This window comes from Suricata suricatta, chromosome 13 (genome assembly GCF_006229205.1).
Source record: "Suricata suricatta isolate VVHF042 chromosome 13, meerkat_22Aug2017_6uvM2_HiC, whole genome shotgun sequence".
Lineage (NCBI taxonomy): Eukaryota > Metazoa > Chordata > Mammalia > Carnivora > Herpestidae > Suricata > Suricata suricatta.
In genome coordinates this window covers 88,844,722-88,868,893 of record NC_043712.1, presented here as the reverse complement: position 1 = coordinate 88,868,893, position 24,172 = coordinate 88,844,722, and the positions used below count along the sequence as shown (strand labels likewise).

Sequence of the window (24,172 nt, the reverse complement as noted above, 5' to 3'; positions counted from 1 at the left end):
AAGGCAAACTGAGAAACAGACTCTTAACTACAGAGAACAAACCTGGTTACCAGAGGGAGCCGGATAGGGGTTAGGCTAGATGGGTGGTGGAGCTTAGGGAGGGCGCGTGTGATGAGCACACGGAGGTGTGTGCAAGTGCGGAATCACCACGTTGTACACCTGAATCTGTTATGTGACTGGAGTGCAGTAATAGCGACGTGAATGACAGCCACACCGGTGGGTCCCTGCACACCCGTAACCTGCCGAAATGAGCAAGGCTGAGCACACCCAGTGGGGGTGCATGTGGAGAAAGGGGCTCACATCCGCTGTATCAGGGACATAAAGCCGCATACACTTTGGGAAGCAGGTGGGCAGTGGCTTCAGACGTGAAACGTGCACCTACCGTGTGATCCAGCCATGCCATTTCCTAGGCTTTTGTCCCCGGGAACAAAGTGTACGCGTCCCTATGGAGACCAGCGCAGGAGGGCCTGCAGCAGCTCTGTCGGGAAGAGGCAGACACGGGAACCGCACACTGGTTATGAACAGGTAAGTGGAAAACCCCATGGCGGGAGCGCCACACGTGGAGTGCCACGCGGCAGGAAAAGGGAGTGAACAGTCAGTGACTCACAGTGGGAATGACTCACGGGCCGGGCGGAGGAAGCCTGACAAGGGGGGTTTGCGCCGTGTGACCCCACGTGGATCAGAGTAGGAGCTGCAGAGTAACCCATGGTGACCGAGCACGGATCCGGCTACCCGGGGTCTGGGGGGCCGGGGGGGAGGGAGATGCACTCACGACAGGGGCTGTGGTGTGGTTTCACGGGTGGGTACGTGTCACATGTGCCCCAGATGCGCTCTTTACTCGGACCTTCCCTCCGTGAGGCTCTTACAGGAAGTAGACCGGATTACTGAGAGAGGAAACGTGTCTCGGCGGGACGAGTGATGAGCAGCCACGGGACTTTTCTCCGGGAGGGACCCAGGCGTTCTGCTCTGGGGGCGCGGGGGCTCCGGCTGCACGTGCACGTGGCCAACACGCGTGCCCACGCAGTCACTGCGGCTCTTCAGAGTTAAATGGAAGTGAGCAGCTCGAGTGCTCCGGGAGCCTCCGTGGGTGGTAATGTTTTTGCAGCGGGGCTTTGTTTCTACAATCCGAACTCTCTTTACATGAAGTGAAACGCATTTCTGATTTTAAATGTCTCCCCCGCTGGGGATTTCTGAGGGATGATTTGGGAAAACCTGCTTGTGAACAGATGTCCCCCATTCCCGGCTCCGCTGTCTCTAAACACTTCTTGGTAAGAGTGAAGCGCCGTTTTTCTGGACACTGACTCACGCGTGGATTTGCGGCCACCGCCCATTCGGAGCAGGCCTCTCCCACCGCACGTCTGTGTCCTGCTTTCTGTGGTTAGAGTGTCCGCAGGAGACTTGGCTGCGTCGGCCACACGGCCACTTTTCCACAACTGAGAGTTTGGACAGCTGGTATTTGCACACTAACCGGAAGGCACAGACCTCTCGAGTTAATCAGAGTTTCAGAAAAGGCCCAGCCCTCCCTCCAGGGTGGCGCTGCTGCCCCCAGAAGTCGTCCCCTGGGAACTCTGACGGATCCTGGCCACCACCCAGGGCCTGTGAGTCATGAGGAAACCCCGTGTGCAAAATAAACCCTTGGCAAACAAGAACCGGCTCTTCGGAGAGCTGCTGCGCCGCCCAGCTCGGAGCCGAATGAAACGCGGGACTGCGTACAGTCTTCACCCCTGGAGGCGCTCGCTGGGGCCTCACTGCGACGCCCGGTGGCCCTGGCCCTGGGGACAGGGACGCGAAGCAGCGGCCCTGCAGAGGAGGCCGGCAGGCTGTGACCACTCGGACCCTCACTGCCAAATTCCTCTGGAAGGAGGGACGACGTGGGCTCGGCCTACGGAAAATGGGCACATTCTGGACAAAGGCCCAGCATGCTGAGCTGATTCCGGCCCCTTGTTCTGAGACCAACCCCTTCCTTGTCCCAGGGTTGCTCTGGCGTCACATTTAAAGGACTCCCCCACAACCAGTGTTAAATCCACAGCCACAGGCGGACGAGAAACAGCACAAGCTTTACAGTCTTCCTCAGTGTGGACTCCAGGTCCCCGCCTCCCCCAGAGGTGTCCCAGATGTCGGACCGGCCTGGGTCCTCCACGGGCCCTCCCAGCTGCCGAGGTGGGCCCGGCAGGCCCCGGAGGCACGCACGTCTCTCCTGGAGATACAGAAGTGTGTCCTGGAGGCCAGCCCCTCGCAAGGTGCGCTGTGAGCGGGTCCGGCAGGCGGGGCCTGTCTCCCCAGGCATCCTCCCTGTCCCTGTGCCCGAGGCCACCCAAGGAGAAGGCCCTGGCAGAGGCTCTGGGCATTCCTGGGAGAGGGAGGAGGAGGAGGAGGTTTGCGGAGCAAGGACAGAGTGACCAGGAAGAGATGGAGCACCAGGCACGGTCCCTCCCCAGGTCCCAGGACCACGCTTGTCCGGAGGGCCCCTCCCCACCATCCCCCAGAGCAGCCTAGGGTCTGCCTCTCCTCAGCAGCTGCCCTTGGGAAGGCCTTCCTGCAGGGGCTGCTTATTTCAAAGTCAAGTTTATTGAGAGAATGGAGTAAGATGCTTCGCTTTCTACATTTCGCCACCACAGCACAGCCACCACTTTGTCCTCTGGGTTTGCCACCTCCGCGGGTCACACAGTCACAGCCCGAGACCCGTCTGATGCGCCTGCGCTGTCCCGTTTGTCAGGCTGTGGCTCCGGAGCTCTTGTGGCGGGGACTGGCCGCTGCGTGTGGGTCCCTTCTCCCAGGGACGCTTGGGTTGTCGTGAATAGGGACGTGATGCGCCAGTGGGCTCTCCCATGAGCTCAGCCCCGATTTCTGCTGGTGAAAAGCCAGGGGCAGGCCTAGGCTGCCCTCCAGAGATGCGGCCTGGACCCCCGCCCACACCCACCGTCCGTTTCTGCTCCAGTTCCTGGGTGGTGGTCTCTGCGCTCCATCCCCTGGTCTCCAGCCCCACACAGCTCTCGGCCTTTCTAAGAAGAGTCTCATCACATCCCCATCCTCCCCTCCAAGCCCCATGGTCTCTTGGGGGCCCAGGACCCCTTCCCCTCTGAGCCCCCTCCTGCCCTATCTCCACTCATCCCAGGGACCCCCTCTGCACAGTCTCCTGGGCCCCAGGCCAAGTGTCCTCCCTGGACCAGTTTTCCTGGGACAACACTCACTTCCATGGTCGAGTCTGGGGCTGCATGTTGGTGCCCCCACCAGACTGCCGGTTCTGGGAAGGCAGGGCGGCGTCTGTTTGAAGCCAGACTCCCAGACCCAGCAGGAACCTCGCCCTGCAGGGGCGTCCTAGGAGGACACAGGAAAGGGGCCCATGTAGAGAAGGGGCAGAGGGGATCCACATGCACAAGCTGGAACGTGGCAGGAGCGGGAGGGAGGGCAGAGGGTCCGAACGGTCAGCGCCAGGGCCTGTCCCCAGACGGCACAGGCTGGCCTCCATGCCCTGTCCACCCAGAGGCCGAAGGGACCCACCACCCGCTCTCCTGGGTGCTCTGCTCCCCAGCCCCTCCTGCCTGGGGGCGGGGCTCACCCAGCTGCACCCGCCTCTCCAGCCCCTGCAGCCACCAGAGAGAGCTCTTCCTGAAGGCTGCTCTGCCCGCCCAGCCCACCCCCGTTTAGTGGGGAGAATTTCAGTTTGGGAAGATGAAAAAGTCCCAGACACGGATGGTGGGGAGGAAGGCACTCAATGCTGCCGGACCATGCACTTCAACATGGCTAAAAAGGTAAATTTTATATTATGTATATTTAACTACAATAAAAAATGTAAAAAAGCAGTCTTCACAAGCGGAAGCCTGCTTCTTGCTGGAAGTTCCCAAGGCCGCAGCGGAGGCCAGCGGAGGGCCCAGGCTGAGCCACAGCCTTCGGGAGGCTGGGACACCCAGAACACAGGTGCTGGGTGACAGGGATGACCCTCCACGCTAGATCTGAAGCTGGGCTCCTCCTTCCCGGGACCTCCCCCAGGGTCTCCTGCTTGGTCTTCCCCGTCTCTGGTGTTTGGGTTTCGGAGATCGAGAGCCCTCTTTGGCCCCTGCCAGCGCCCCTCAAAGAGCCCGTCCTGCAGCCCAGGCCCCTGGCGCTGCCTGTGCACCCCCCAAATCACAGGGGCCCCAGCACCTGCCCCAGGGACACTCCCTCCTGGCCACAGCAGGCCACCTCCCTCTCACCGGACTCCAGGTCAGCCTCAGGGGGTCTCATCAGTGTGGCTCTGACTTCGTGGGGAGGGTTCTCGGATGTGAAAGGATGAGGACACACATCATGCAGCCACGTGGAACCAAGAGGAAGGGAAACTGAGGCCTGGTGACACTGGGCCTGGAACCCTGTGGTCACACTCGGGGTGTTTCTGTCAGTTTGGGGCCAATCGCGTCATTCATGTCCCCAAGACCAGTTTGAATCGGAAATCTGTGACGAATGTGGTGGGACACCTCTCTGGGTGCCTGTCCACACGTCCCGGGGACCTGCTTGTGTTCTGCATTAGACCCGGAGGCAGGGCAGCTGTGCAGTGAAGGGAGTGGCGGCAGGTGGCTGTCACTGCTGTTGGGACAGGCAGTGCCGCAGGTCCCACGTGGCCCCAGCGTGTTCAGTGCTCAGGCTGTGCCTGTCAGAAGGAGGCGGAGGGCGCCCGCGGTTCTGGGCGGTTCTGGGCGCGTCCCGCTCAGGAAAGCCGTGGGGACACCAGAGGGACATGGCGGCCACCCCGGCCTGAGGCTGCCCACCATCCAGAGGCTCTGGCACGGCGCCCGGAGGACCGAATGTGAGCCCGCCGCGCCTGGCGAGCCATGCAGGGGACGTGCCCTGTTCTGTCGCTCGGGGGGAGCCTGGCGCATCCCGTGGCGGGTTCCAGCGTCAGACCCGGACATGGGGCCTCGCGGGTCTGCAGGCCGCCTGTCCGCACGCCTCGGAACCCGCCCCACGTCGGATCAGGAGATGGGCCGGCCAAAGGCAGGCCCAGAGGAGGGGAACCCAGGCCGGGAGCCGCGGGGGTCGTGCAGCCCCGCCCAGAGAGCACGGCAGGGCCCCGCGGTCAGAGGAGGCGAGCTGGGAGCGTCCCCAGGGCAGGCCGCGCCGTGGAGAGGACCTCCTGGGACAGCGGTGGCGCTGTGCGGCCGGCAGGTGTGCGGCAGGAGACGGGCTGTGCCCCCGGGAGGGCTCTGCCTTTTGTCCCAGGGGCAGGGGGCCGGCAGTGTGGACCCGGACACGATTCCACACCATGCATCCGGTGGGACCTCATGTGGCATGGCGTCTCCCCTGCGCTGGAAGGCAGAACCCTGGCTGGAGCTCACCCAGGCCCCTTGGCTCCTTGTGGAGGGAAGGAAGGAAGAATCAGACAGATCTCGGGAAGAGGGAAGGTACTGGGGTCCAGTGGGAAGCAGGGCGGGGCTGGCAGACAGGCCAGACCCACCCCCGCACCACGGAGTTCAACACGGGAGTTCAACACAGGGGCGGTGCCCGGGCCGCGGAGCAGGGGCACCAGTTCAAAAGCACCAGATGCTTGGATTTATTATGCTTTTCATTTTTCAACTTGTGATTTGCACGTATTTGTGTATTTGCTATAAAGTCATGTCAGAGGAAACACGCACCAGGCTGAAAGGTGGAGAATGAAAGCCATGGCCTCTGCTCCATCTCCCCTGCCCCAGGCCACCAGGGGCAGGCCCTTGGAACTTGTTCCAGAGAGTTCGTCCTGTGGGGGTCTCACAGCACTGAATAAGGTGCTCCTCCTGCCTGTTCATGCGCTGCCAGCTGTGGACATGGCTAGTGTTAACTTCACGCCACCCTGGGTCTCCCCAGTATGGTTCTGAGTCACACACTTAAGTGTAGGGGCGAGGGACTCTCTGAGCACCCTGTAAGACAAGGCTCACGTGACGTCCCTCCTCCCAGACTCAGGGAAGCGTGCTGGCGGCCTTGGGCCGCGTGGGTGTCCCCAGATGAAAGTGCGCCTCAGCAGGTGCTGCCGAGACGGACAGGACACAGCGGGCTGGGCCCTCCCAGCCGTGCCAGCGGAGGCCAGCGAGGGCGGCGGGGGCCCAGGGGAGGCAGGACGGGCCACCGGGGATGCACCAGCGCTCCTCACTTCTGTTTGGAGAGAGGAAGGCCCACGTCCCAGGTGCCGGCATTGAGGGGCCCGGCCGGCTTGTTCCCCATGGAGCCGTCGCACCCCTGAATTTTGGAGGGGAGACGGGAACCCAATGCTGCCGCCCCACAGTCAGGGCTTGGGTGCAAGCCCAGGTCCCCCCAGCGAGACTACCCGGCAAGCCCGGGGCCGCGGCGGGGGGTGGGCTGAGCCGCCCAATCTCTGTCCAGAGAGGGACGTTCCAGATGAAGATGCGAGGACGTTTGCCACATCGGGATTATAGGCAAGGCCGTTTCTAAATCCAGTCCTGCTCCCATCACGGGACCTCCTCAAAAGCCTAAATAGGCACTTTCTTCAAGGGGACATAAAATTCACTTTTAGAGAATCGGCAGTAGTAGTCCCTTCAAATCTGTAAGCACATGACTGCTAACCAGCCTCCCCGACGGCAGAGCAGGGGCTCTGGGGAGGGGGGCCCACGTTACTGCTAACAGCCTCTCCAACAGCGGAGTGGGGGGCATGGGGAGCGGGGGCCCATGTCATAGGCGCGGAAACCGGCTTAAAATTCAAGTTAGGGTGTTTGAGTTCCCACAGCCGACTTCCCCTCGAGGCGCGGGACGTGCACACAGTGTGTCTCCGAAGGACCCCCCAGACGAAGAACGGGCGGCTCGCGGCCCCCGACGCACACGGGACCCTGCACTCCTTTCACGGGGCGGGGGGGCTGCGCCTAAATTCTAGAAATGGAACAATATGTGTATATTATTTCTACCTAGTTTCTTCCACTCCACTAATTTCTCCGAGGCTCGCTCATGCCTTAGGTACCAGCGGTTGTTTTCTTTGCTGTTCACTGTATGCTCTCCCACACGGGCCTGTCCCAGTGTCACAAAGATGGGATTAAATTTGGAGCTTTCCGTTCAGACCCTGGGCTCGATTACCACGTGTGTCCCCCACAGAGTAACACACGACTTTCTGCTCACGCTGACCCCAAAGTGGCATAGGCAGAAAAGATGGCTTATGTTAACAGTCTGGCCGGAGAGCCAAGGACGGAGCTGGCGTGGTGGCCGTGGGCGTCTGTGTTCCCCTCCAGCGTTCAGATCCCCGCGGGGGACCGGGCGTGTCTGTCCCGTTCACCCTCATATCCCCAGCAGAGCAGGCCCTGAATAAAACTTTGTCAGATGCATGGGGGTGCCGGGCCGCTCAGTGGGTTGAGCGTCCAACTTCAGCTCAGGTCATGATCTCACGGTTCGTGGGTTTGAGTCCTGCATCGGGCTCTGTGCTGACAGCTTGGAGCCTGGAGCCTGCTTCGGATTCTGTGTCTCCCTCTCTCTCTGCCCCTCCACAGCTCGTGCTCCCTCTCTCTTTCAAAAATAAACGTTTAATAAACAGTTTGTCAAACACGTGGATTTGGGGGTGGATTGGCCGTGTTGGCGGTACCTGGTGTTGCCGATCTCCTAGTGTTTGAAAACGCGGGTTTGTGATTATCCTGGTGTGGCGGCGGCCAGCAGGTCAGAGCACAGCTTGTTACCCGCAGTCCCCCAGCGGGGACCTGCTGATAGGGAAAAATTTGCGGTAATATGGGTGACAGGCCTGATGGGAATCCCAGTCCCTGCCCGAAGACGCCCCTTCCCACCCGGCTTGGCTGGCCGGCAGACTGTAAATGGCTCCCCCGGCTTTCCGGTCCCAGACTCTGGAGCGCGGGCTCCTGCGAGCCCAACGGCGGCGTACACAGAACCTCCTGCCTTCCAAGATCCCCGAGTGACGCTTGCTGCCTCCGCCGGGGGATCCGGACCAGACTCCGGAACCCTGCCCCCACTGCACTCGGTCCCCCGCACCGAGTGTTGTGTGCTGACACGCACGTGTGCAGTGGGCTTCTCCCAGAGCCGTGGCCTCTGCCTCCCGTGCCCCAGCCAATGGGCCTTCGAAGGTAAACTGATGCAGGCAGTGCTGCCTTCGCCCAGGCCCTGACGCCCTGAGGCTTTACTCCTGGCTCTGGTCCCCTCAACAGGCCTGGGGGTGGGCGCTCTGGGCTCACAGGTCGGGGCCCTGCCGAGGCTGCAGGCTGCTCTGTAAACCAGCACTTGAGCTAAGCCGGCGACTGCTCCCCGGCGGAGTGGCAGACCTTGGCTCCCACCTGGGGCTTTGCGGTGACCCCGCTGCACGGCCGTGGCTGAGAGCTGCCCGGGGCCTGGGTGGGAGCACCGGGGTCCCGTCCTCGAGGGCCAGCGTCTCCGGGCCACCCGCTTCAGCCAGCCTCCCAGGCCTCCAGGCCGCTGCAGCCTTCGCTGTGTTCCTTCGGCTGCCCCCCTCCGGTGGGTGCCCGGCCAGGCCGGCGACAGGGCCGCGAGGAGGGTGTGCAGTTCAGTATTGCCGCTCGGACCCTCCCTTCGAAAATCAGTTTCGTTCGCTACAAGTCTGCAGTGGTTCTGCGTCGTGGCCAGTGGTTGTCTCCCCCGCAGACGCGAGTGCTGATCCCAGGGCCCCCCAGTAGTGGACGGGCGTGAAGGGTTCCCCCCACCCCTCCCACCCGCACGGCGCCCAGCTCGCCACGGGCCCGCAGTGCGCTGGACGCCGTCGGGGCCTCATGGGATCATGAGTAGCTTCCCCGCATGTGGCAGCCGTGGCGTGGCTAAGTGGAAAGGGACCGAGCTCCTGGTGTCAGAAAGCCCTCTTCTCCCAACCCCAGAGCTGCCCCTTCCCGGCAGCGTGTCCGTGCAGGCGTCCCCCAGCGGCTTGGCAGCTGCCCTGCTGAGGCGGTCGTGGTGAGGGTCCCACAAGTACCCAGCCTGCTGTGGCACCAGTCACCGGCCACAGCTGTGGCCTCTTTCCTCCACCCCCACCCCCGCGGTGTCCTTGATCCTGCGCGGGAACACATTCTGACTATGTCCCCGGCCCGCAGCCTGGTGAGTCCTGTGTGTGCAGAGCGCGGACGCGAAGGGAAACAAGCGTCACCGACTTTTCTTTTGTCAGTCAGATGTGCCTAATGATGCGGCACCGATTCGTCGGATGTGCAAGCTCTTCGGGGACCGCCGGTCGTGCGGGGCCGGGACTCCTGGGTCTGTGCGGAGGAAGGGGAGCTCTGCTGAGGACGCCGGCTGGCACTGCGGGAACCCCGGAGCGTGGCGCACGGCACAGGTACGGCTCGGGCTCCTGTGCTTTCCCCGTGTGAACGGCCGGGCCGCATTTGGGTTCAATTCGAACGGTTTTCTCTTCGGGGCCCCGAGGCTGACAGCGGTGATGCAGAAATTACACAATGTGTTCTCTAGAGCTGGACTCTGCTGACCCGGGTCTGAAACTCTCAAGATCTGAAATGCGCAGCTTGAGAGGTGGGTGAATTCCTGTTGTCTGGAGGGCGTCCAGACAGTCATTTACTGGTGACGTTGGTCACCGTCTTACGAGATGACCGAGGACGGTGTGTTCTGTCTTCTACGGCCTGTTTCTCTCCTTTCATGACCTCCCCTGCAGTATAGGTCTTGGGAATTAATCTCTGGGCACATTTTCGTCAACAGAACAAAATCCTCTAAGTCACGCAGACACACGGACACACGTTGAAGACCAGATGGTCTTCCGGAGACAAATTCTAGCAGTGAGCTTTGAGTGCATGTAGACAGGGAGCGCTACTGAAGCCCTTGGGGACCGATACCTGGGCCCCCCGGCCACCTGAGGGCTGGCAGCAGGTTGGGTCCTACAGAAGCAGAAGCTGAGACAGGGTATGGGGCAAGAGACCCGGAATGGTAGATGGAGGGGGAAGGCGGACTGAACGGGGGGACTGGAGCCCATCACGGTCCCCATGTAGGGCCGAGTGGGGGCCGCTGTGGGAGGGGAATGGCGGAGAGCAAGCTCAGAAACCTGATGGCTGGCAGCTGGCACCAAGTCCTCCCTGGGAAGGGGGATCTGGGGACCATCTCTGCATGTACTGCATTTTTATCGATCTTCTCAATACCAACAAATGTTTGTTAAAATTGGTTTTGTTATCTCCTCTTCTGGCCAAGATAGAGCTATGGGGTCTAAATTTATTCTCCCTCCTGAAACAGTAACAACAGAGTAAACTGGAAAACATGTCATGATGGTTTTCAAGACACCGGACCTCAGGCAATGAAGGATGGTAGTTCCTGAGAGATGGAGACCTAGGGCCTGCAGACGGCCCCTCAAGGGTCCAGCAGAGACCCGGGAAGCACCCATCTGTGGGAAAACCAGCTCAGGTTGGGGAAGGAGCCACGGGAAAGGGTTGAGGGAACAGGGCCTGAAGCTCAAACAGGCCTGGCAATGACACCTGTTCTGACTGAGGAGACTGGAGAAAACCCCACACCAAGAGAACTTAGGATGGGCAGTCCAGAGGTCTTGGCCCCCACCTGGCTGTCATCCAGACCCGCCAACAGGTGATGAAAGCAAGAACTGACAGGATCATACTCCACTGTAGTCAGAACACAATTTGGGGCTCCTGGGGGCTCAGTCGGCTAAGCCTCCGACTTCAGCTCAGGTCATGATCTCATGGTTCGTGGGTTCAAGCCCCGCATCGGGCTCTGTGCTGACAGCTCAGAGCCTGGAGCTGCTTCTGGTTCTGTGTCTCCCTCTCTCTCTGCCCCTCCCGCTCTCATGCTCTGTCTCTCTCTGTATCAAAAATAAAACATTAAAAAAAATTAAAAAAAAAAAAAAGATCTCCCTAGAAGAAATCAGCTGCAAGAATAGCTAATTGGTTATTAAAGTTAAATGTGTAGTTAAACACTGTTCCAGGCCCACGTAGGTCCACTGGGGGGTTCTTCCCAACACTCACAGAAGGACCAGATATACATGAACTTGCAGAATCTCAGAGAAATGGGGCTATGTCTCCCTTCACTCTGTGAGATGAGCGTTGTCCTGAAACCAGACCCAGGCAGGGGAAGCCACAACCACTATCCCCTGGGAACTCTGATGAAAGAAATCTCAAAATTTTACAAATCCAGTCAAAAGTTGTATGAGGAAGGTAATGCACCGTGACCAGGAAGGGGGTGTCCCAGGAGCACAGGGCTGCTGTGGCATCCAAACGGTCAGGGTCATACCTGAAACAAGTAGAATGCTGTATGTCAAGCGAAAGTGACGGAGAAGGAGCCGTCCCGGGCCGAGAGCCGCCAGGCACAAAGAGGACACGGAGATCGGAGCACGCGCCCACACAGCGCCTGCAGAATACAGACCCGCAGGGCATGAGAGACAAATTTTTGAAGCCCACTACTAGTAGGACACATTAACGGGCCATTTGCAGTACAAAAGACAAAGGCTCCCGAAGACCCATACGATGTAATAGACGCGCAGAGCTTATTGAAATGTGTATAGAACACCTCAATAATAGAAAACATTCAAGTACCCATTGAATAGTCACAAAAATTGGCCTTATATTAGGACACAAAAATAGGATCACTGACTCTCAGAAAAAAAAGAAAAAAGGAATATTATAAACAATACTTTCTGATCAAAATGCAGTTCACAGTAACAACAAAAGCATTAATAAGGGCTTCTACCTGGAAATTTTAAGAATTTTACTTAACCCTTGGATGAAAGCACGTACAAACAAAGTTAACAGAATCTCTAAAACATAATGATAAAAACACATCAGAATCTATATATTTAAAAGAATAATCAGAGGAAGCTACATAGCCTTAAACACATGCCAGTAACATGGAAAGAAAAAGGAATTAAATTCTTATCTTAACTAAATAGACCAGAAGGAAAACAAATGGATTATAGATATAATAGCAGAAAGGACTAGAATAGAGAAATAATACATGTAATTAACAAAATAAAATCTCAATTTATTAAACACCAAAATAAACCACTAAGTAAACTAATCACGAAAAGGAGAAGATAAAAATGTACGAAATAAGAAATGAGAAGGGAGAAATAACCATTGAATTAAATGAATATTTTTTTAACGTAAGACTGCTTTTGATGAAATGTAACATCTAGATGACGTGGATAATTTCCTAGGACAAAATCGCTGTACATAACCGACCCCACCAGAGAGAAAGCTTAAGCAGAACAGTTTCTGTCCAACAAAATAAAGTTATCAAGAAACTACCCCGCCCCAAGCCACCTGGCCCTGCTGTTTTCAAACAAGTCTGCCAAAGCTTCACCTGGCTTCTGAGCTCGGAGCATGGGAACTTTCATGCCATTTATGAAGCAAGTCAGATGATGAGTCGTCATCCTGAAAAGACAATGTCAAAAACGGAAAATTTACAATGATTGCTGATAAATACTCAGTGCGATCACAGTAAATACATTATTAGAGAAATACTGCATTAATATAATAGTATGCCATGGCCAAGTGGGACTTATTCCAAAGTGAGCACACCGATCCAAAAGTCTTTATGGGAAAGTCTCTATGTGCAAGATGAGCCAGGAAAAGACTAAATTGGAACGGCCGTGAGGGAGGACCGAGCTCCCAGACGTCAGGACAGGCTAGGGAGCCTCTCTCAGTGCCGTGCGGGGCGGCCAGGCCCGTTACAGAACAGAAAGTCCCAAACCAGGCCTGAGAGTGTGCGAGTGCGGCACGCGGTGAGGACGACCCCCAACCCCTGGGCCAGAGGTAAACGTTCCAATACTGAGTCATAACCCCGGGTAGACACTTAGAGAAAGAGAACATCAGATCGATGCCTCGTACTTCATGCAAGAATAAACCCCAGATGAACCCGGTATCTGACAGAAACCCACCACCAACAGCAAAACCAATGTTCTTTGCTATAATAAAGTAACAATATAATACTATGACAAAATAAGAAAAATCATAGTCGTAACAAAAAAATTTGAAAAAATGTAACACCCATATTGATTAAAAACTCAGCAATTTAGGGATACTCTCATATTCCCTGACTCTCTGACACCAGCTGGGCGTCCAACACGAACTAAATGCTGACACTAATTACCCCGGAGTTAGCTCAGGCCCCACAGGCTAAGGGTTCAGTCCTTCACAACTACCCCTACTTTGGACACCAGTCCAACTCTGAGGTTGCCGTAACCCCCTCCTCAACACTAATAATTCGCCAGAACAACTCACAGACTTCAAGAAAACACTTGGTTTGGGTTCATGGGTTTATTATGAGGATAATTCAGGAACATTTGACACAATGAAACAGGGCTGGGGCGGGGGATGAACAGCGCAGTTTCCACACCTTCTCCAGGGGCGCCCCTGATGTTCACCAACCTGTCATTTAGAGGTTTTTATGGATGTCCCATTACATGGGGCATGAATGATCAAATCATTGGCCATCGATAATGGGCCTCAGTCCCTGGTCCCTCTCCCCGCCCAGAGGGGGAGGGGTGGGACTGCAAGGGGAGGCTTGGGCTCTCTGGCAGTCAGTCCCATCCTGAAGCCATCTACGTCCCACCAAGAGTCCCCTCATTAGCATAAAGTCAGATCTGGTAGAAAAGAGCGTGAACAATGATGATGTCCTTATCACACCTATCACCCAGGGAATTTCAAGAGTTTTAGGAGCGCCATGGGACGCCTGGATGGCTCAGTTGTTGAGCGTCTGACTCTTGATTTTGGCTCAGGTCACAGTCTCAACAGTTCATGAGATAGAGCCCTGTGACAGGCTCTGTGCTGACAGCCTGGACTTGCTTGGGATTCTCTCTCTCTCTCTCTCTGGCCCTCCCTCACTCAAACACTCTCTAAATAAAATTTATAGATAAATGAACTTAAAAAGAGAGGTTTAGGAGCTTCATGACAGGAAGCAAGGATGAAGACCAAATGTGTATTTCCCAGAATACCCCATTACACCACACGGTGCCACATTCGGCCCCAGAACGGAGCACCGCTTATGGGCGTCTACAAAACCTTCCACCAGCGCTATATTTAATCTTGAAACACTGAAGTGTTTCCTTCAAGACTAGGAAGGAGACAGAAATGTCTGTTCTGGTCACAGGTATCTAACGTTGTACTCGAGGTTCTAACCAGTGCAGTTAGGCAAGAAAAAGACATTGAAAAACCCAGATAAGAAAGGAAGAAGCAAAACTGTCTTTTTTCATAAATAATATCATCATCTGTGTAAAAAATCTGATGGAAATACAAGCTACTAGAACTAATCAGGGAGTTTAGCTGTGTTGAAGTTTATGAGATCAATATACAAAAATCAGTTGTATTCTAAATATTAGCAACAAACCATTAAAATTTTTCAAAATGTAAATATTATTTACAATAACATCAAAGAAATAAATATAAAATGCTTTGTGGAAAAATTATACAAAAGATACATGACATCTTTACCCTGGCAACTATTAAATATTGCTGATAGGGACCCCGAGGACCGAAATGAAGGACGTGTATGCTGCGCATGCACAGGGAGGCGCGCATCGTGAGAGGTCCGTTCCCCCTGGGTTGCTCTATAAACTTAACGCAGTCACAGTTAACAACCCAGGGTCTTTCTAAGAGTGATTCTGTGATCAAATGGAAAAGTAAGAGTTCTAGAATAAAACAAAATAGTTTTTGAAAAGCAAGTTGAAGGGCTAACAGTATCTGGTTCAAGAATTACAATGAGGCGAGGGTAATCGAAACAGCTTTATACTGGCATAAAGGTGGGTGAGTGGAAAGACGGAACAGAATAGGCCAGAAAGAGACCCACGCATAAACGGAGCCCTGAGTTTTGACAAAGCCGCAAAGGTAATGTGGTGGAGAAAGGATGGCTTTTTTAGCAAGTGCTGGCACCATTGGAAATCCATATGCACAAAGATGGAAAGACGAGGGAAGGAAGAAAGGAAGGGAGTGAGGCGGAAAGAGTGGAGAGGGAGAGAGCGAGAAAGAGGGAAAGGAATTGAACCGGTATCCATGCCTCGTACTATATGCAAAGGTCAACCCTACACGGCTTGCAGACCTGTATGTAGAAAACACTGGAAACTATACCACGTGTAGAAGAAAACAGGAGAAAAAAATCACTGTAAAGCACACGCCTGGCAAAAGATAAGTAATACATATAGAACTCTCAAACTCAACAATAAGAAAACAAACAAGTCAATAAAAATAATCTAAGTATTTGCACAAACTCTTCACCAAAGAGGTTCTCAGCCGGCATGAAGCACATGAAAAGATTCTCAGCACCTCTGGTCATCGGGGACATGCACACAGAAACCACAAGTGAGGCCCCACCTGCACCACTGGGAGGACGCTGAGAGTTGGCCACGATGCGGCCAAGGGCGGCTCTGGTACCCGTTGCTGGGAACATCAAATGGTACGAATGCTTCGGGAAAAGAGTTTGGCAGTTAAAAAAAAAAAAGCCCAGAAACAGAAAACAAAAACTGGGGGGGGGGAACCAACATTCCAATCCTAGGTTTCAAAACCCAGGAGGCAAGGAAGCCTTTATGCATACAAAGACTTGCATACAAATGTTCAAAGCAGCTTTTTTAGAATCGACAAAAACTGGAAGCCACCCAAACATCCAGACGAATGCATAAACAAAGGGAAAGACACAACAACCTGTAAATGCATCTGAAAATTGCTCTGTGAAAGAAGCCAGACAAAAAAAGAATACGACCCCATTTATATGAAATCCTAGAAACTGCAAAGTAGCATGCAGTTAGAGACACAAGGGCCGGGATTGCTGGTGGAGGGTGGACGCAGGGCGGGTGGATGGGCCGAAACTCCAAAGGCGCGAGCGTACACGTGCTCCTGACCTTGATTGTGGTGATGGCTTCCACTCATCAAATATGTTTCAAAACCTATCAGATTAGATACTTTTCGCATGTCACTTATACTCGGTAAGGAGCTGGGTTTACTGCCCTCCTCTGAGCCTGTGGCTTTATCAGGGAAGAAAGCATCACCTCCCTCATTGGTTCATCTGGGTGTTTGTATCTGTTGGGTGCCCATTGGGTGCTTGACCCCGGGGCATCTGACAGTAAGGGAGACAGAGGCCCACCCAGTGAATTCACACCCCTGCTGCCATGCCACACACGCATTCACTGACCACTAGGTATCTGTCAACCTTAGCATCTCAGTTCTTTTTTCTTTTAAAAATATTGTTTAAATGTTTTTTTATTTATTCTTGAGAGACAGGGAGCAACAGTGGAAGCAGGGGAGGGTCAGAGAGAGAGACACACACACACACAGAATCGGAAGACAGGCTCCAGGCTCTGAGCTAGCTGTCAGCACAGAGCCTGACTCGGGGTTCGAGCCCAAGAACCGTGAGATCATGACCTGAGCCCCCCAGACGCCCTGAATCCAGTCATATATTGAATGAGGTCGGGGTTGGGGACAGCATCTAGGCTGTTCGTTCGTGGGCTCCTCCTTGGGAGTTTTTGTCACAAAACGTTACTGTCACCTACCCCATCACAAACACAGAAACCGAGATGACTCATTCAGTGTTGGAATCTTTACATTTTCTGTTGCTGTGGTTGTGGCTCTGTGCCCTATACAGAGCCTAAAATACTTAGAAAATGCATCATTTTATGTTTATCACAAAACAGATCATTTGACAAGTGTAAAAAAGCCCACAATTTGTAGCATTTAATATTTCTTGTGTAGGATGGAACTGTTCGTTTTCTTGGAACTGAAGGAACTACCAAACGGATATTAAAAAATCAAGAGAAATCTCCCAAGACCCAAGTGGGTGAAGAAAACAGAGGAGATCACTGGCTTGCTCTTAACCCACGCCTTTCTCTCTGACCTGCGACAGCCCGCCCCGCCCACCCCAGTAAACCCTCCTGTCTGTGGCCCCAGCACTTTCCAGGCTTGGCCTCTCCTGGCTGTCCCCGCCCCCGGGGCTCCCTCTGCCGCTGCCCCAGAGCTCAGGCCTCACTGTACCCCTCTCCCCTCACCAGAATCCTCCCCTCCCAGCCTCCCAGGCAGCCCCCCTCTCTGGCTCCCACCGACTGCAGGCTGAGCCGTTCCCTTGTTCAAACTCCCCACCTGCTGGGAGGGGTGTCCACATACTACAAAGAGATCCACAGTGTGGCCCCCTGCCCCTCCACCCTCCAGGGCCCCACTCTGAGCTGGGCCATGTCTCAGCCTCATGGTCTGATGGCTCCTCAGACATCTTTTGTCCCTGTGGCCTTTCTGCCCGGACAGCCTTCCTTCGGATGAGAGCACGGCCCCACCTTCCTTCCGTCCTGTCCTTGGCGGTCGGTGTCTCCGAGGAGACGCCCTCCGGAGCCCCGCAAGCACAGGGCCGCCTCCTCCCAGGGCCGCCTCCTCCCGGCCCCTCTGCTGTCCCCCCACGGGGCCCCGCGTCCCTTCGCCTTTCTCCAGGTGTGCCAGCACCCAGGCCCCGTGGATGCGTGTGCAGATGTCCCGTCTGCTGGTGATATCCGGCAGGTTGCCCTCAGGAGGAGCAAATACCCGTGGGGCGGGCGTATGCGTTTGTCTGCTCTCCGGGAAGCTGCAAAGGGCTTTGGACCCGGGGACTCCTGGTGCGTTCTCAGCGGGAGGGAGTCATGGCATTTCCAGGTTGGCACGTGACATTAGGCTGTGTGTCCAGGGTGACCTACGGTGACACACAAGACGTGTAGGAACACATCGGGTGTAGGAACCTGGTGCTGCCGGAGGCAGGGGGAGGCGCAGGAAGGGCGAGCTCAGCGTGTGTGGTCCGCACCCCACAGAGCCGGCCTCTGACTCTGGTCTCTGCAGAATCCACGACCCCCCTTCCACCGGCAGGAATCTCAGACCCAGGACTATGCAGACGTCCCCTCCCAGAGGACGCCAGGGTCTGCAGGACGTCACCAAGCATCCTGTGAGGGAGGACTGGTCCCAGCTGGGGCTGAGGCTGACGGGACCGGAGATGACCAACAGGTGGACTGCGTAGGGAGGCGCTGTGGCCGTGGCTCGTGGCTTTCTCTAGAACTATCACAACAGGTGGGGCTGAGATTTCATTCCCCTCAAAATTACGTAGGTAAATCGTTGTATTTGGCCATCTTTCAGCAAGGATCTGCGTTTGATTATAATCAGAGCCCTTGAGAAGTGGCTTTTAAAAAGTAAGGGCTCAGTTTTCTCACTCACCGAGGCGCCCGGAGGTAGGAGCCGGCCCGGAAGGGCGCCCTGGGGGCTCTGGCCCCTTGTGCAGCCCCACTGGGTGTGCCCGTGTCACACACAGTCACGAGGTGCTGCCCCACGTGGGCACCGACGCCGGCCAACAGGAAGAACGCGGGATGGGAAGGGCGAGGGTCAAGCCCGGCCCGGCAGGCATCTGCCGGTTTTTAAGCAGCTTTCCCAGAGGCTCCACCCAACGACTCCTACTTCTGCTTCTGTCGCACGCCTGGTCACCCCCAACTGCAAGGGAAGCAGGAAGCCAGTGTGGTATTTTTAGTTGTCTACACTTTGCTGGCAGGGCCTGGGGCTCTCTGGGCAGGAAACAGGTGAGAAATTGGTGCCCGTGCCCACCACACCCGAGAGTCCCTGGCTCCGGGGAGGACAAAAGGCTGATGCCACGAAGCAGGTGCCAGGCCTGCCTTCAGGACCCGAGGAGACGTCCACGCTGTCTCTGCAGGGTGGGGAGAGGCTCACCCGGAGCTCCGCGCAGTGCCAGCGCACGCGGGCCACCATCGGTGCCCCGGAGACGGCCTGCTCGCGCGCCGGAGAGCCACACGGAAAGGCGGCTGGCTGCCCGGGAGCCCGGCGCACCCGGCACTGATGCCCGCAGACGAAGACGCTCCTCGGGCAGCACTCGAACCCGGTGCAGTTTCTCCGTGAGCATAAAAGGCTCAAGTTGGCAGAGGTGCAGAGACTCGCAGAGGGCGCTGTGTCCCCACAGGTCCCCTCCACGGACGCTATTTCCACCAGGCATTATTCTCAAGAACTCCTCCAAGGAAGAGGCCTCGCTGCCTCTGTCGCCCGACCCCGGCCCAGGGCTGGCCGGCTCCCGGGAACCTGCCTCCATCCTGTCCCGCCTACTCCCACCTGCGTGTCCTGGGCACCGGAAGTAAGGCAGAGTCTGGGGAATCAACGTTTAACACGGTCCTGTGGCCTCAGCCTGTCGGCAACTTTTTGTCATTTTGGCTGCAACTTGAAAGTTGCCTGACTTGACTTCTTAAAACGAAAAAGAAAAGATTGTTTCCACATTGTGGTTTCTCTCTTGATTTGGGGGCCTTGTGTTGCTAACTGACCATCCAAAACTTTTCCTTTTCTTGTTTTTTTTTTAATAGAAATCTGCTATCACGGCTTGTTGTCTGGAGTTCCGACTTGTGGGGGCCGCTGGCATGGCCGTGGGGTGAGTGCTGCTTGGGGCTCCGGCCCCGCTGAACAGGAGGCCTGTGCGGGGATGACTTCCACCGCTCAGCGGGGCCTCGGAGACTAGAAATCACAAGGGCAGTGATTCCCCAGATGTGAAGCCTTTGGCCGGCTCGCCCGGGGCTCTTATCCGTCCTCCAACGGAACTGCGCCTGGCGAAGACTCTGCGTCACCACGAGGCCCCCTTTCTGCTAAGGAGTTAATTCCATTCCCAAAATAACTGAAAGAGATGAGTAGTATAATCTCCACTTTATAGGGGGAACCTCGGGGTCCAAGAATTTATTTCATTTTATTAAAAAATATTTTTTAATGGTTATTTATTTTTGAGAGAAAAAAACAGTGTAAGCAAGGGAGGGGCAGAGAGAGAGGGAGACACAGAATCCGAAGCAGCTCCAGGCCCTGAGCTGTCAGCACAGAGCCCGACACGGGGCTTGAACACACAAACCACGAGATCATGACCTGAGCCAAAGCCGCACGCTTAACTGACTGAGCCCCCAGGCGCCCCTTGAATTTAGATAGCCTGCCCCAGATGACCCAGTCCTAGGGGAGACAGGCTGGGTGCAGATCCCAGTCCGCTGGGTGGAGGCCTGGAGTGTTCCAGCCAGGCCCTGTCTTCCAAGGCGGGACTGACCCTAAAATGTGTCCTTAAAGAGCACTGCCGCCTCCTTCAGGAGGGAGGGCCCTCTTCACTCTGGCCCACCAGTTTTTAGCTAAACATTGGCCACAAAATTCAGCCTTTGTGGGTCCTTTTATGCACAAGCATCACACTTAATGCCTTCCGCACAGGACATTCTCGGAGCCTCGTCCGCCTCGGGGTGAGCAGCAGAGCCCCCACGGCGCAGATGAAGAAACTGGGAGGGAGACCCAAGATTGTCCAAAATCACGGCCGCGTGGGCTCCAAGTGTCTTTCTCAGCCCCCTCCTTCAGCTACGTCGTTACTCAGGACCAGCCGCATAGGACAGAGCCCCCACCCCTTTCCCCGCCAGGCCGGTGCTGGAACAAGAAGGGAAACACCCAGGGGCAGGAGGGCGTGGCCTTGGGGATGATCGCCCGGCCTCCGCCCTGTCTCTACTCTGTCCTCAGGCCTTGTTTTGCTTCTTTTCTCCCCTCCTCAAAGCTTGTGAGGCTGGGGGGGGGGGGGGTCTCTTCACCCTGGCCCTGTTTTAATGCATTCCCAGGAAAGGATTGTGCTCGGCCTAGACCCAAGTGGGGCCGGAGCAGTGCCCCGAAGAGGAGGTGGTGAGGACACAGATGACCATGGAGCCATGCTCATAAGGAAAATGAAGAAGGCTGGGAGGCGGGGGGGACTGTGACAAACAGCAGAGCCCACGCTGCACATAAAGAAAAGATTGTCCTGTTGGAATGTAGGCTGAGTGCAGCCAGAGATCCCAGTTTTTTATTTTTTGAGAAAAGCAAGAAATCCAGATTTTTTATGTTAAATGTCTTGATTCTTTTGAAAGCTGTCAGCTAATTAAAAATAGACGTAAAACATCGTGTGGGTGGAACAAAGCCCGTCTGTGAACCAGATGGGACCTCCCGAGCGTCACCAGTTTGCAGCCTCTGCTGGAGGTGGACCATAGCATAACTGGCCATCCGGCCCAGGGAGCTGGGGCCGTCGGCCAAGCCCAGGCTCTCCGCCATCCACTGTGAGTCCCCAGGCCGCTGGCGGGTGTGCAGAAAAAGCAAGAGGCCCCTGGAGCCTCAGGCAGTCCGAGTGGCGGCCCCCTGGAGGCACTCCACAGACCTCTTCCTCTGCTAAGACCTGAGCCCACCGAGGTGGGGACCCAGGGGGGAAGGGCCAGGAATCTGAGCTCTGAGAGGCAGGGAGGCCCAGAGGCCAGCTGGGCATGGACAGCGTCACGTGGAGCTCCCAGAAGTGTGTTCGTTTTTCTGGAGTCTAGGCCACCAGAACACAAGCGTGGAGGGGGTGTTCTGTCCTGAGGCTGCCCGAAGAGAGGTGTGGGCCAGCCGCGGGGGCTGGGACGGCAGGGCCCCAGGGACACTGGGCCTCTTGGGTCCAGTGGGGTTTGCAGGTCTTCTCGGGGCTCAACGTCTCCTGCTCACTCTGCTTTTCCACATTGTCCAGTGGTCGTGACCCTCAGGACCTGGCCTCCACTGTGACCTCCACCATCGGTGTCCTTCCACTCGAGCTCTGCGAAGGGCCCTTGTCTCTTCCCTTTTAATTCCACACTAAGAGACTGGACACCTGTTATGTTCCTGGGGCCCTGTTCTAGGAGATGAGGACACCATGGTGAAAATGCAGACACACAGGCCAGGCTCAGAGACACCTCGGTGTGATCAAAGTGTGGGGCTTGGGCTACACTGGGAGAAAAGGGCTCTCTGAGCAGGCCAGGCCCAAGTGCCATCTAACCAATGAGGATCTGCCAGAAAAGAGGGGGCGGGCATTCCAGGCAGCCTGTGCAGTGGCAGCAGCCGTGCCCCCATGAGCATGGGGGACGGGCAGAGAGGCCGAGGCCACGCTGTGGCACAAGCTCCACCTTGAACCCAAGCATCACCGCTGGCTGGCCTGCGTGGCTAACAGGTCCTTTCACTTGTGCCCAGGGATGCGTGTCATTCCTGCCACTTCCCCCTTCTGTCTGCCACCTAGCCCTTCCAAAGCACCTCCCTGCTGCCATCTAATTGAACACAGGTGCCCCCTGGGAAATAGAAGCTGGGACTTTGGCCCATGTTTGCACTATTCCAACAGCTGCAAGGTGTTTGCAGAAAGTGCCCTGTGCACCTTCCAAGGCCCCGCCTGCAGAAGAACAGTGTGGGCATCTTCCTGTGCCGGCGTCCGCATGCTTCTGGGGCACCGATCGGATGGAGTCCCGCCTGTCACCATCCATGCTGTTGTGGAGGACGCCCTCCAATGCCCTCAGGGGCCGGGCTCAGCCCAGCTGGCTCTCCACTACACCTCATCCCCCGCCCCAGACCGCCTGGAGTCAGAAGGCGGAGAGAGGAGGCAAGCCCTTCCCCTGCAGGGCAGAACCCAGAAAGCTCACCCATCCTCCTGACACCTCGCCAGCCAGAACACACTCACACAGCTCCGCCCCAGGGCCCTTTACTCCTGTTACCTAAAAAGCAAGTTCCTGTTTACTGCACAAAAATAGAACTCACCACGTCTGGATCACTTTTATCTTCATCCCCCCCTCCCCCCCCCATCATGGAAAACAGTACATACTCAGTGCTGAGAAATCAGGAATAGGAAAAGACCATAAAAAACACCAGGAATTCCACAGCTAAGTTTAGGGCTTATGGGGTAGGGTGCCTGGGTGGCTCAGTCGGTTAAGCAAGTCCAACTTCGGCTCAGGTCATGAGCTCGTGGTTCGTGGGTTCAAGCCCCGAGCAGGCTCTGTGCTGAGAGCTCCGAGCCTGGAACCTGCTTCGGATTCTGTGTCTCCCTCTCTCTCTGCCCCTCCCCCACCACTGGTACTCTGTCTCTCTCGCAAAAATAAACATTAAAAAATGTTTTAAAAAGGTCTCATGGGGTCATATCATACACATAATTTTGTAACCTTTAGTTCTTACATGACAACATAATCCGGGTAACCTCCCTGTATCAATAAACAGAGACCTATGTTACCATCGTAGTTCTTTGTGACATGTTCAAGCGATGACCAAGATGAACTTGGAGATGGCTGTAATGTGTATGTATTTGACTACCAATGAGGGCAAACATTTTTTCACATTTATTGGCCATTTTTATTTTGAGCTGCCAGTTCATATCCTTTGACTATGTTTTAATGGACTGTTCACTTTTTCCCTATTGATTTGAAAAGAAAACCCATGTTACATATTAAGGATAATATATTAGCACTTCCGTAGCACTTATATGCGCGAAGTCCTTGTAACACATACTTTAATCCTTAGGATGGTTCTCTAAGGGAAGTGTTGCTGTAATCCCCATTTTCCTCTTTCTGGGCACAGAAGGGGTAGCATGTGCCCAACGCTGTGTCCTGGTATGTAGTCCAGGGAGGCAGGCCTGGGGCTTCAACTCAGCATTCTGGTTCAGGTTCTCACTCGTAACTACTAGACATTTTAATTGTTTTGCCAGCTATAGATTTTACAAAATTGGTTTTCCCAATGGGTCATTGGTCTTTTAATTGTAAGGTTTTTTAAAAAATTGGTTTTTAACACAGTCAAATTCCTCAGTCTTTCCCACTTGGAGACACGTCGTCGGCACCAGCTAGACAGTGGAGGGTAAAGTGTACTCTTCCAAACTCCCCGAGAACTTTCAGATGAGGAAGTGAAGAAAATAGCAGAAAGGTTCATAGTGCGCACAGCCTGGGCCGTGGGGGTGAATTCCACGGCACCTGTTCCCCAGGTACGAGTTGCCCTCCTTGGTACCCTTTCCGACCCCTCATCGGGGCTGCACAACCCGGGCCACCCCTGGCTGCTGTACATTCAAGGGTGAGTACCCCGTGCGCTCCACAGCAAACGGCTTCTCGGCTTTCTGAGCACCTCTTCCTCCCAAGAGTCCTCCCGGAATGCTGCTCCGCTTCCAGGCCCAAGCTCAAGTTTGCCCTCCTCTAGTTTCTTGCTCCCTTCAGCCCTCCAAACGGTCTGGACTCTGGCATTTGTGGCAGGTGCACTGCGAGGGCTGGAAGGGCAGTGCACCAGCGACCGTGGGGGGTACACACTAGGCGGTAGCGCTCGAGGCTTTCGTTCGGCTTCAGACACTGGGCACGGAGGTGCGGCGAGCTGCAGCGAGCAGCGCGGACCCACCCGCAGGGGCCCGGCCCGGGAAAGTCGCAGCGCGTCTGGAGGACCTGCACTTGAGACTGACTTTTAAAGTGTGAAGACGAACGCTCGCTTTGAAAAGCGCTGGAAGATCAGAATCTCCGAAAGCTGCGGCAGCCGGCACACACCGCTCTGCAGCCACAGACGGATACACTGAGGCA

At 55.7% G+C, this 24,172-nt stretch overlaps 1 protein-coding gene across 5 annotated transcripts; it reads left to right on the top strand.

The window, feature by feature from the left end:
* PRR18 (proline rich 18) lies at positions 1 to 20,711 on the top strand. 5 transcript variants are annotated; one of them, XM_029920834.1, is made up of 5 exons: positions 1 to 525; positions 9,062 to 9,226; positions 19,187 to 19,251; positions 20,058 to 20,086; positions 20,450 to 20,711. In XM_029920834.1, exons 1-5 carry the CDS (start codon positions 397 to 399, stop codon positions 20,512 to 20,514), a joined length of 453 nt encoding a protein of 150 aa, XP_029776694.1. In that variant the 5' UTR covers positions 1 to 396; the 3' UTR covers positions 20,515 to 20,711. The 5 variants fall into 5 exon arrangements, 4 of the variants coding, with proteins under 4 accessions (XP_029776694.1, XP_029776695.1, XP_029776693.1 ...); XM_029920835.1 differs by lacking the exon at positions 20,058 to 20,086; XM_029920833.1 differs by having other exon boundaries at positions 20,058 to 20,711.
* The last annotated feature ends 3,461 nt before the right edge of the window (positions 20,712 to 24,172 follow it).

What these genes read in the sequence shown, in the direction of transcription:
- PRR18 (XM_029920832.1), top strand. Translation starts at nt 18,194, where the DNA reads ATGGGAAGGGCGAGGGTCAAGCCCGGCCCGGCAGGCATCTGCCGGTTT. An exon ending in GCGTGTCCTGGGCACCGGAA is followed by an intron (nt 18,964 to 19,186) that starts GTAAGGCAGAGT and finishes TTTTTTTAATAG; the next exon opens with AAATCTGCTATCACGGCTTG. An exon ending in GCCGCTGGCATGGCCGTGGG is followed by an intron (nt 19,252 to 20,057) that starts GTGAGTGCTGCT and finishes CCTTCCGCACAG; the next exon opens with GACATTCTCGGAGCCTCGTC.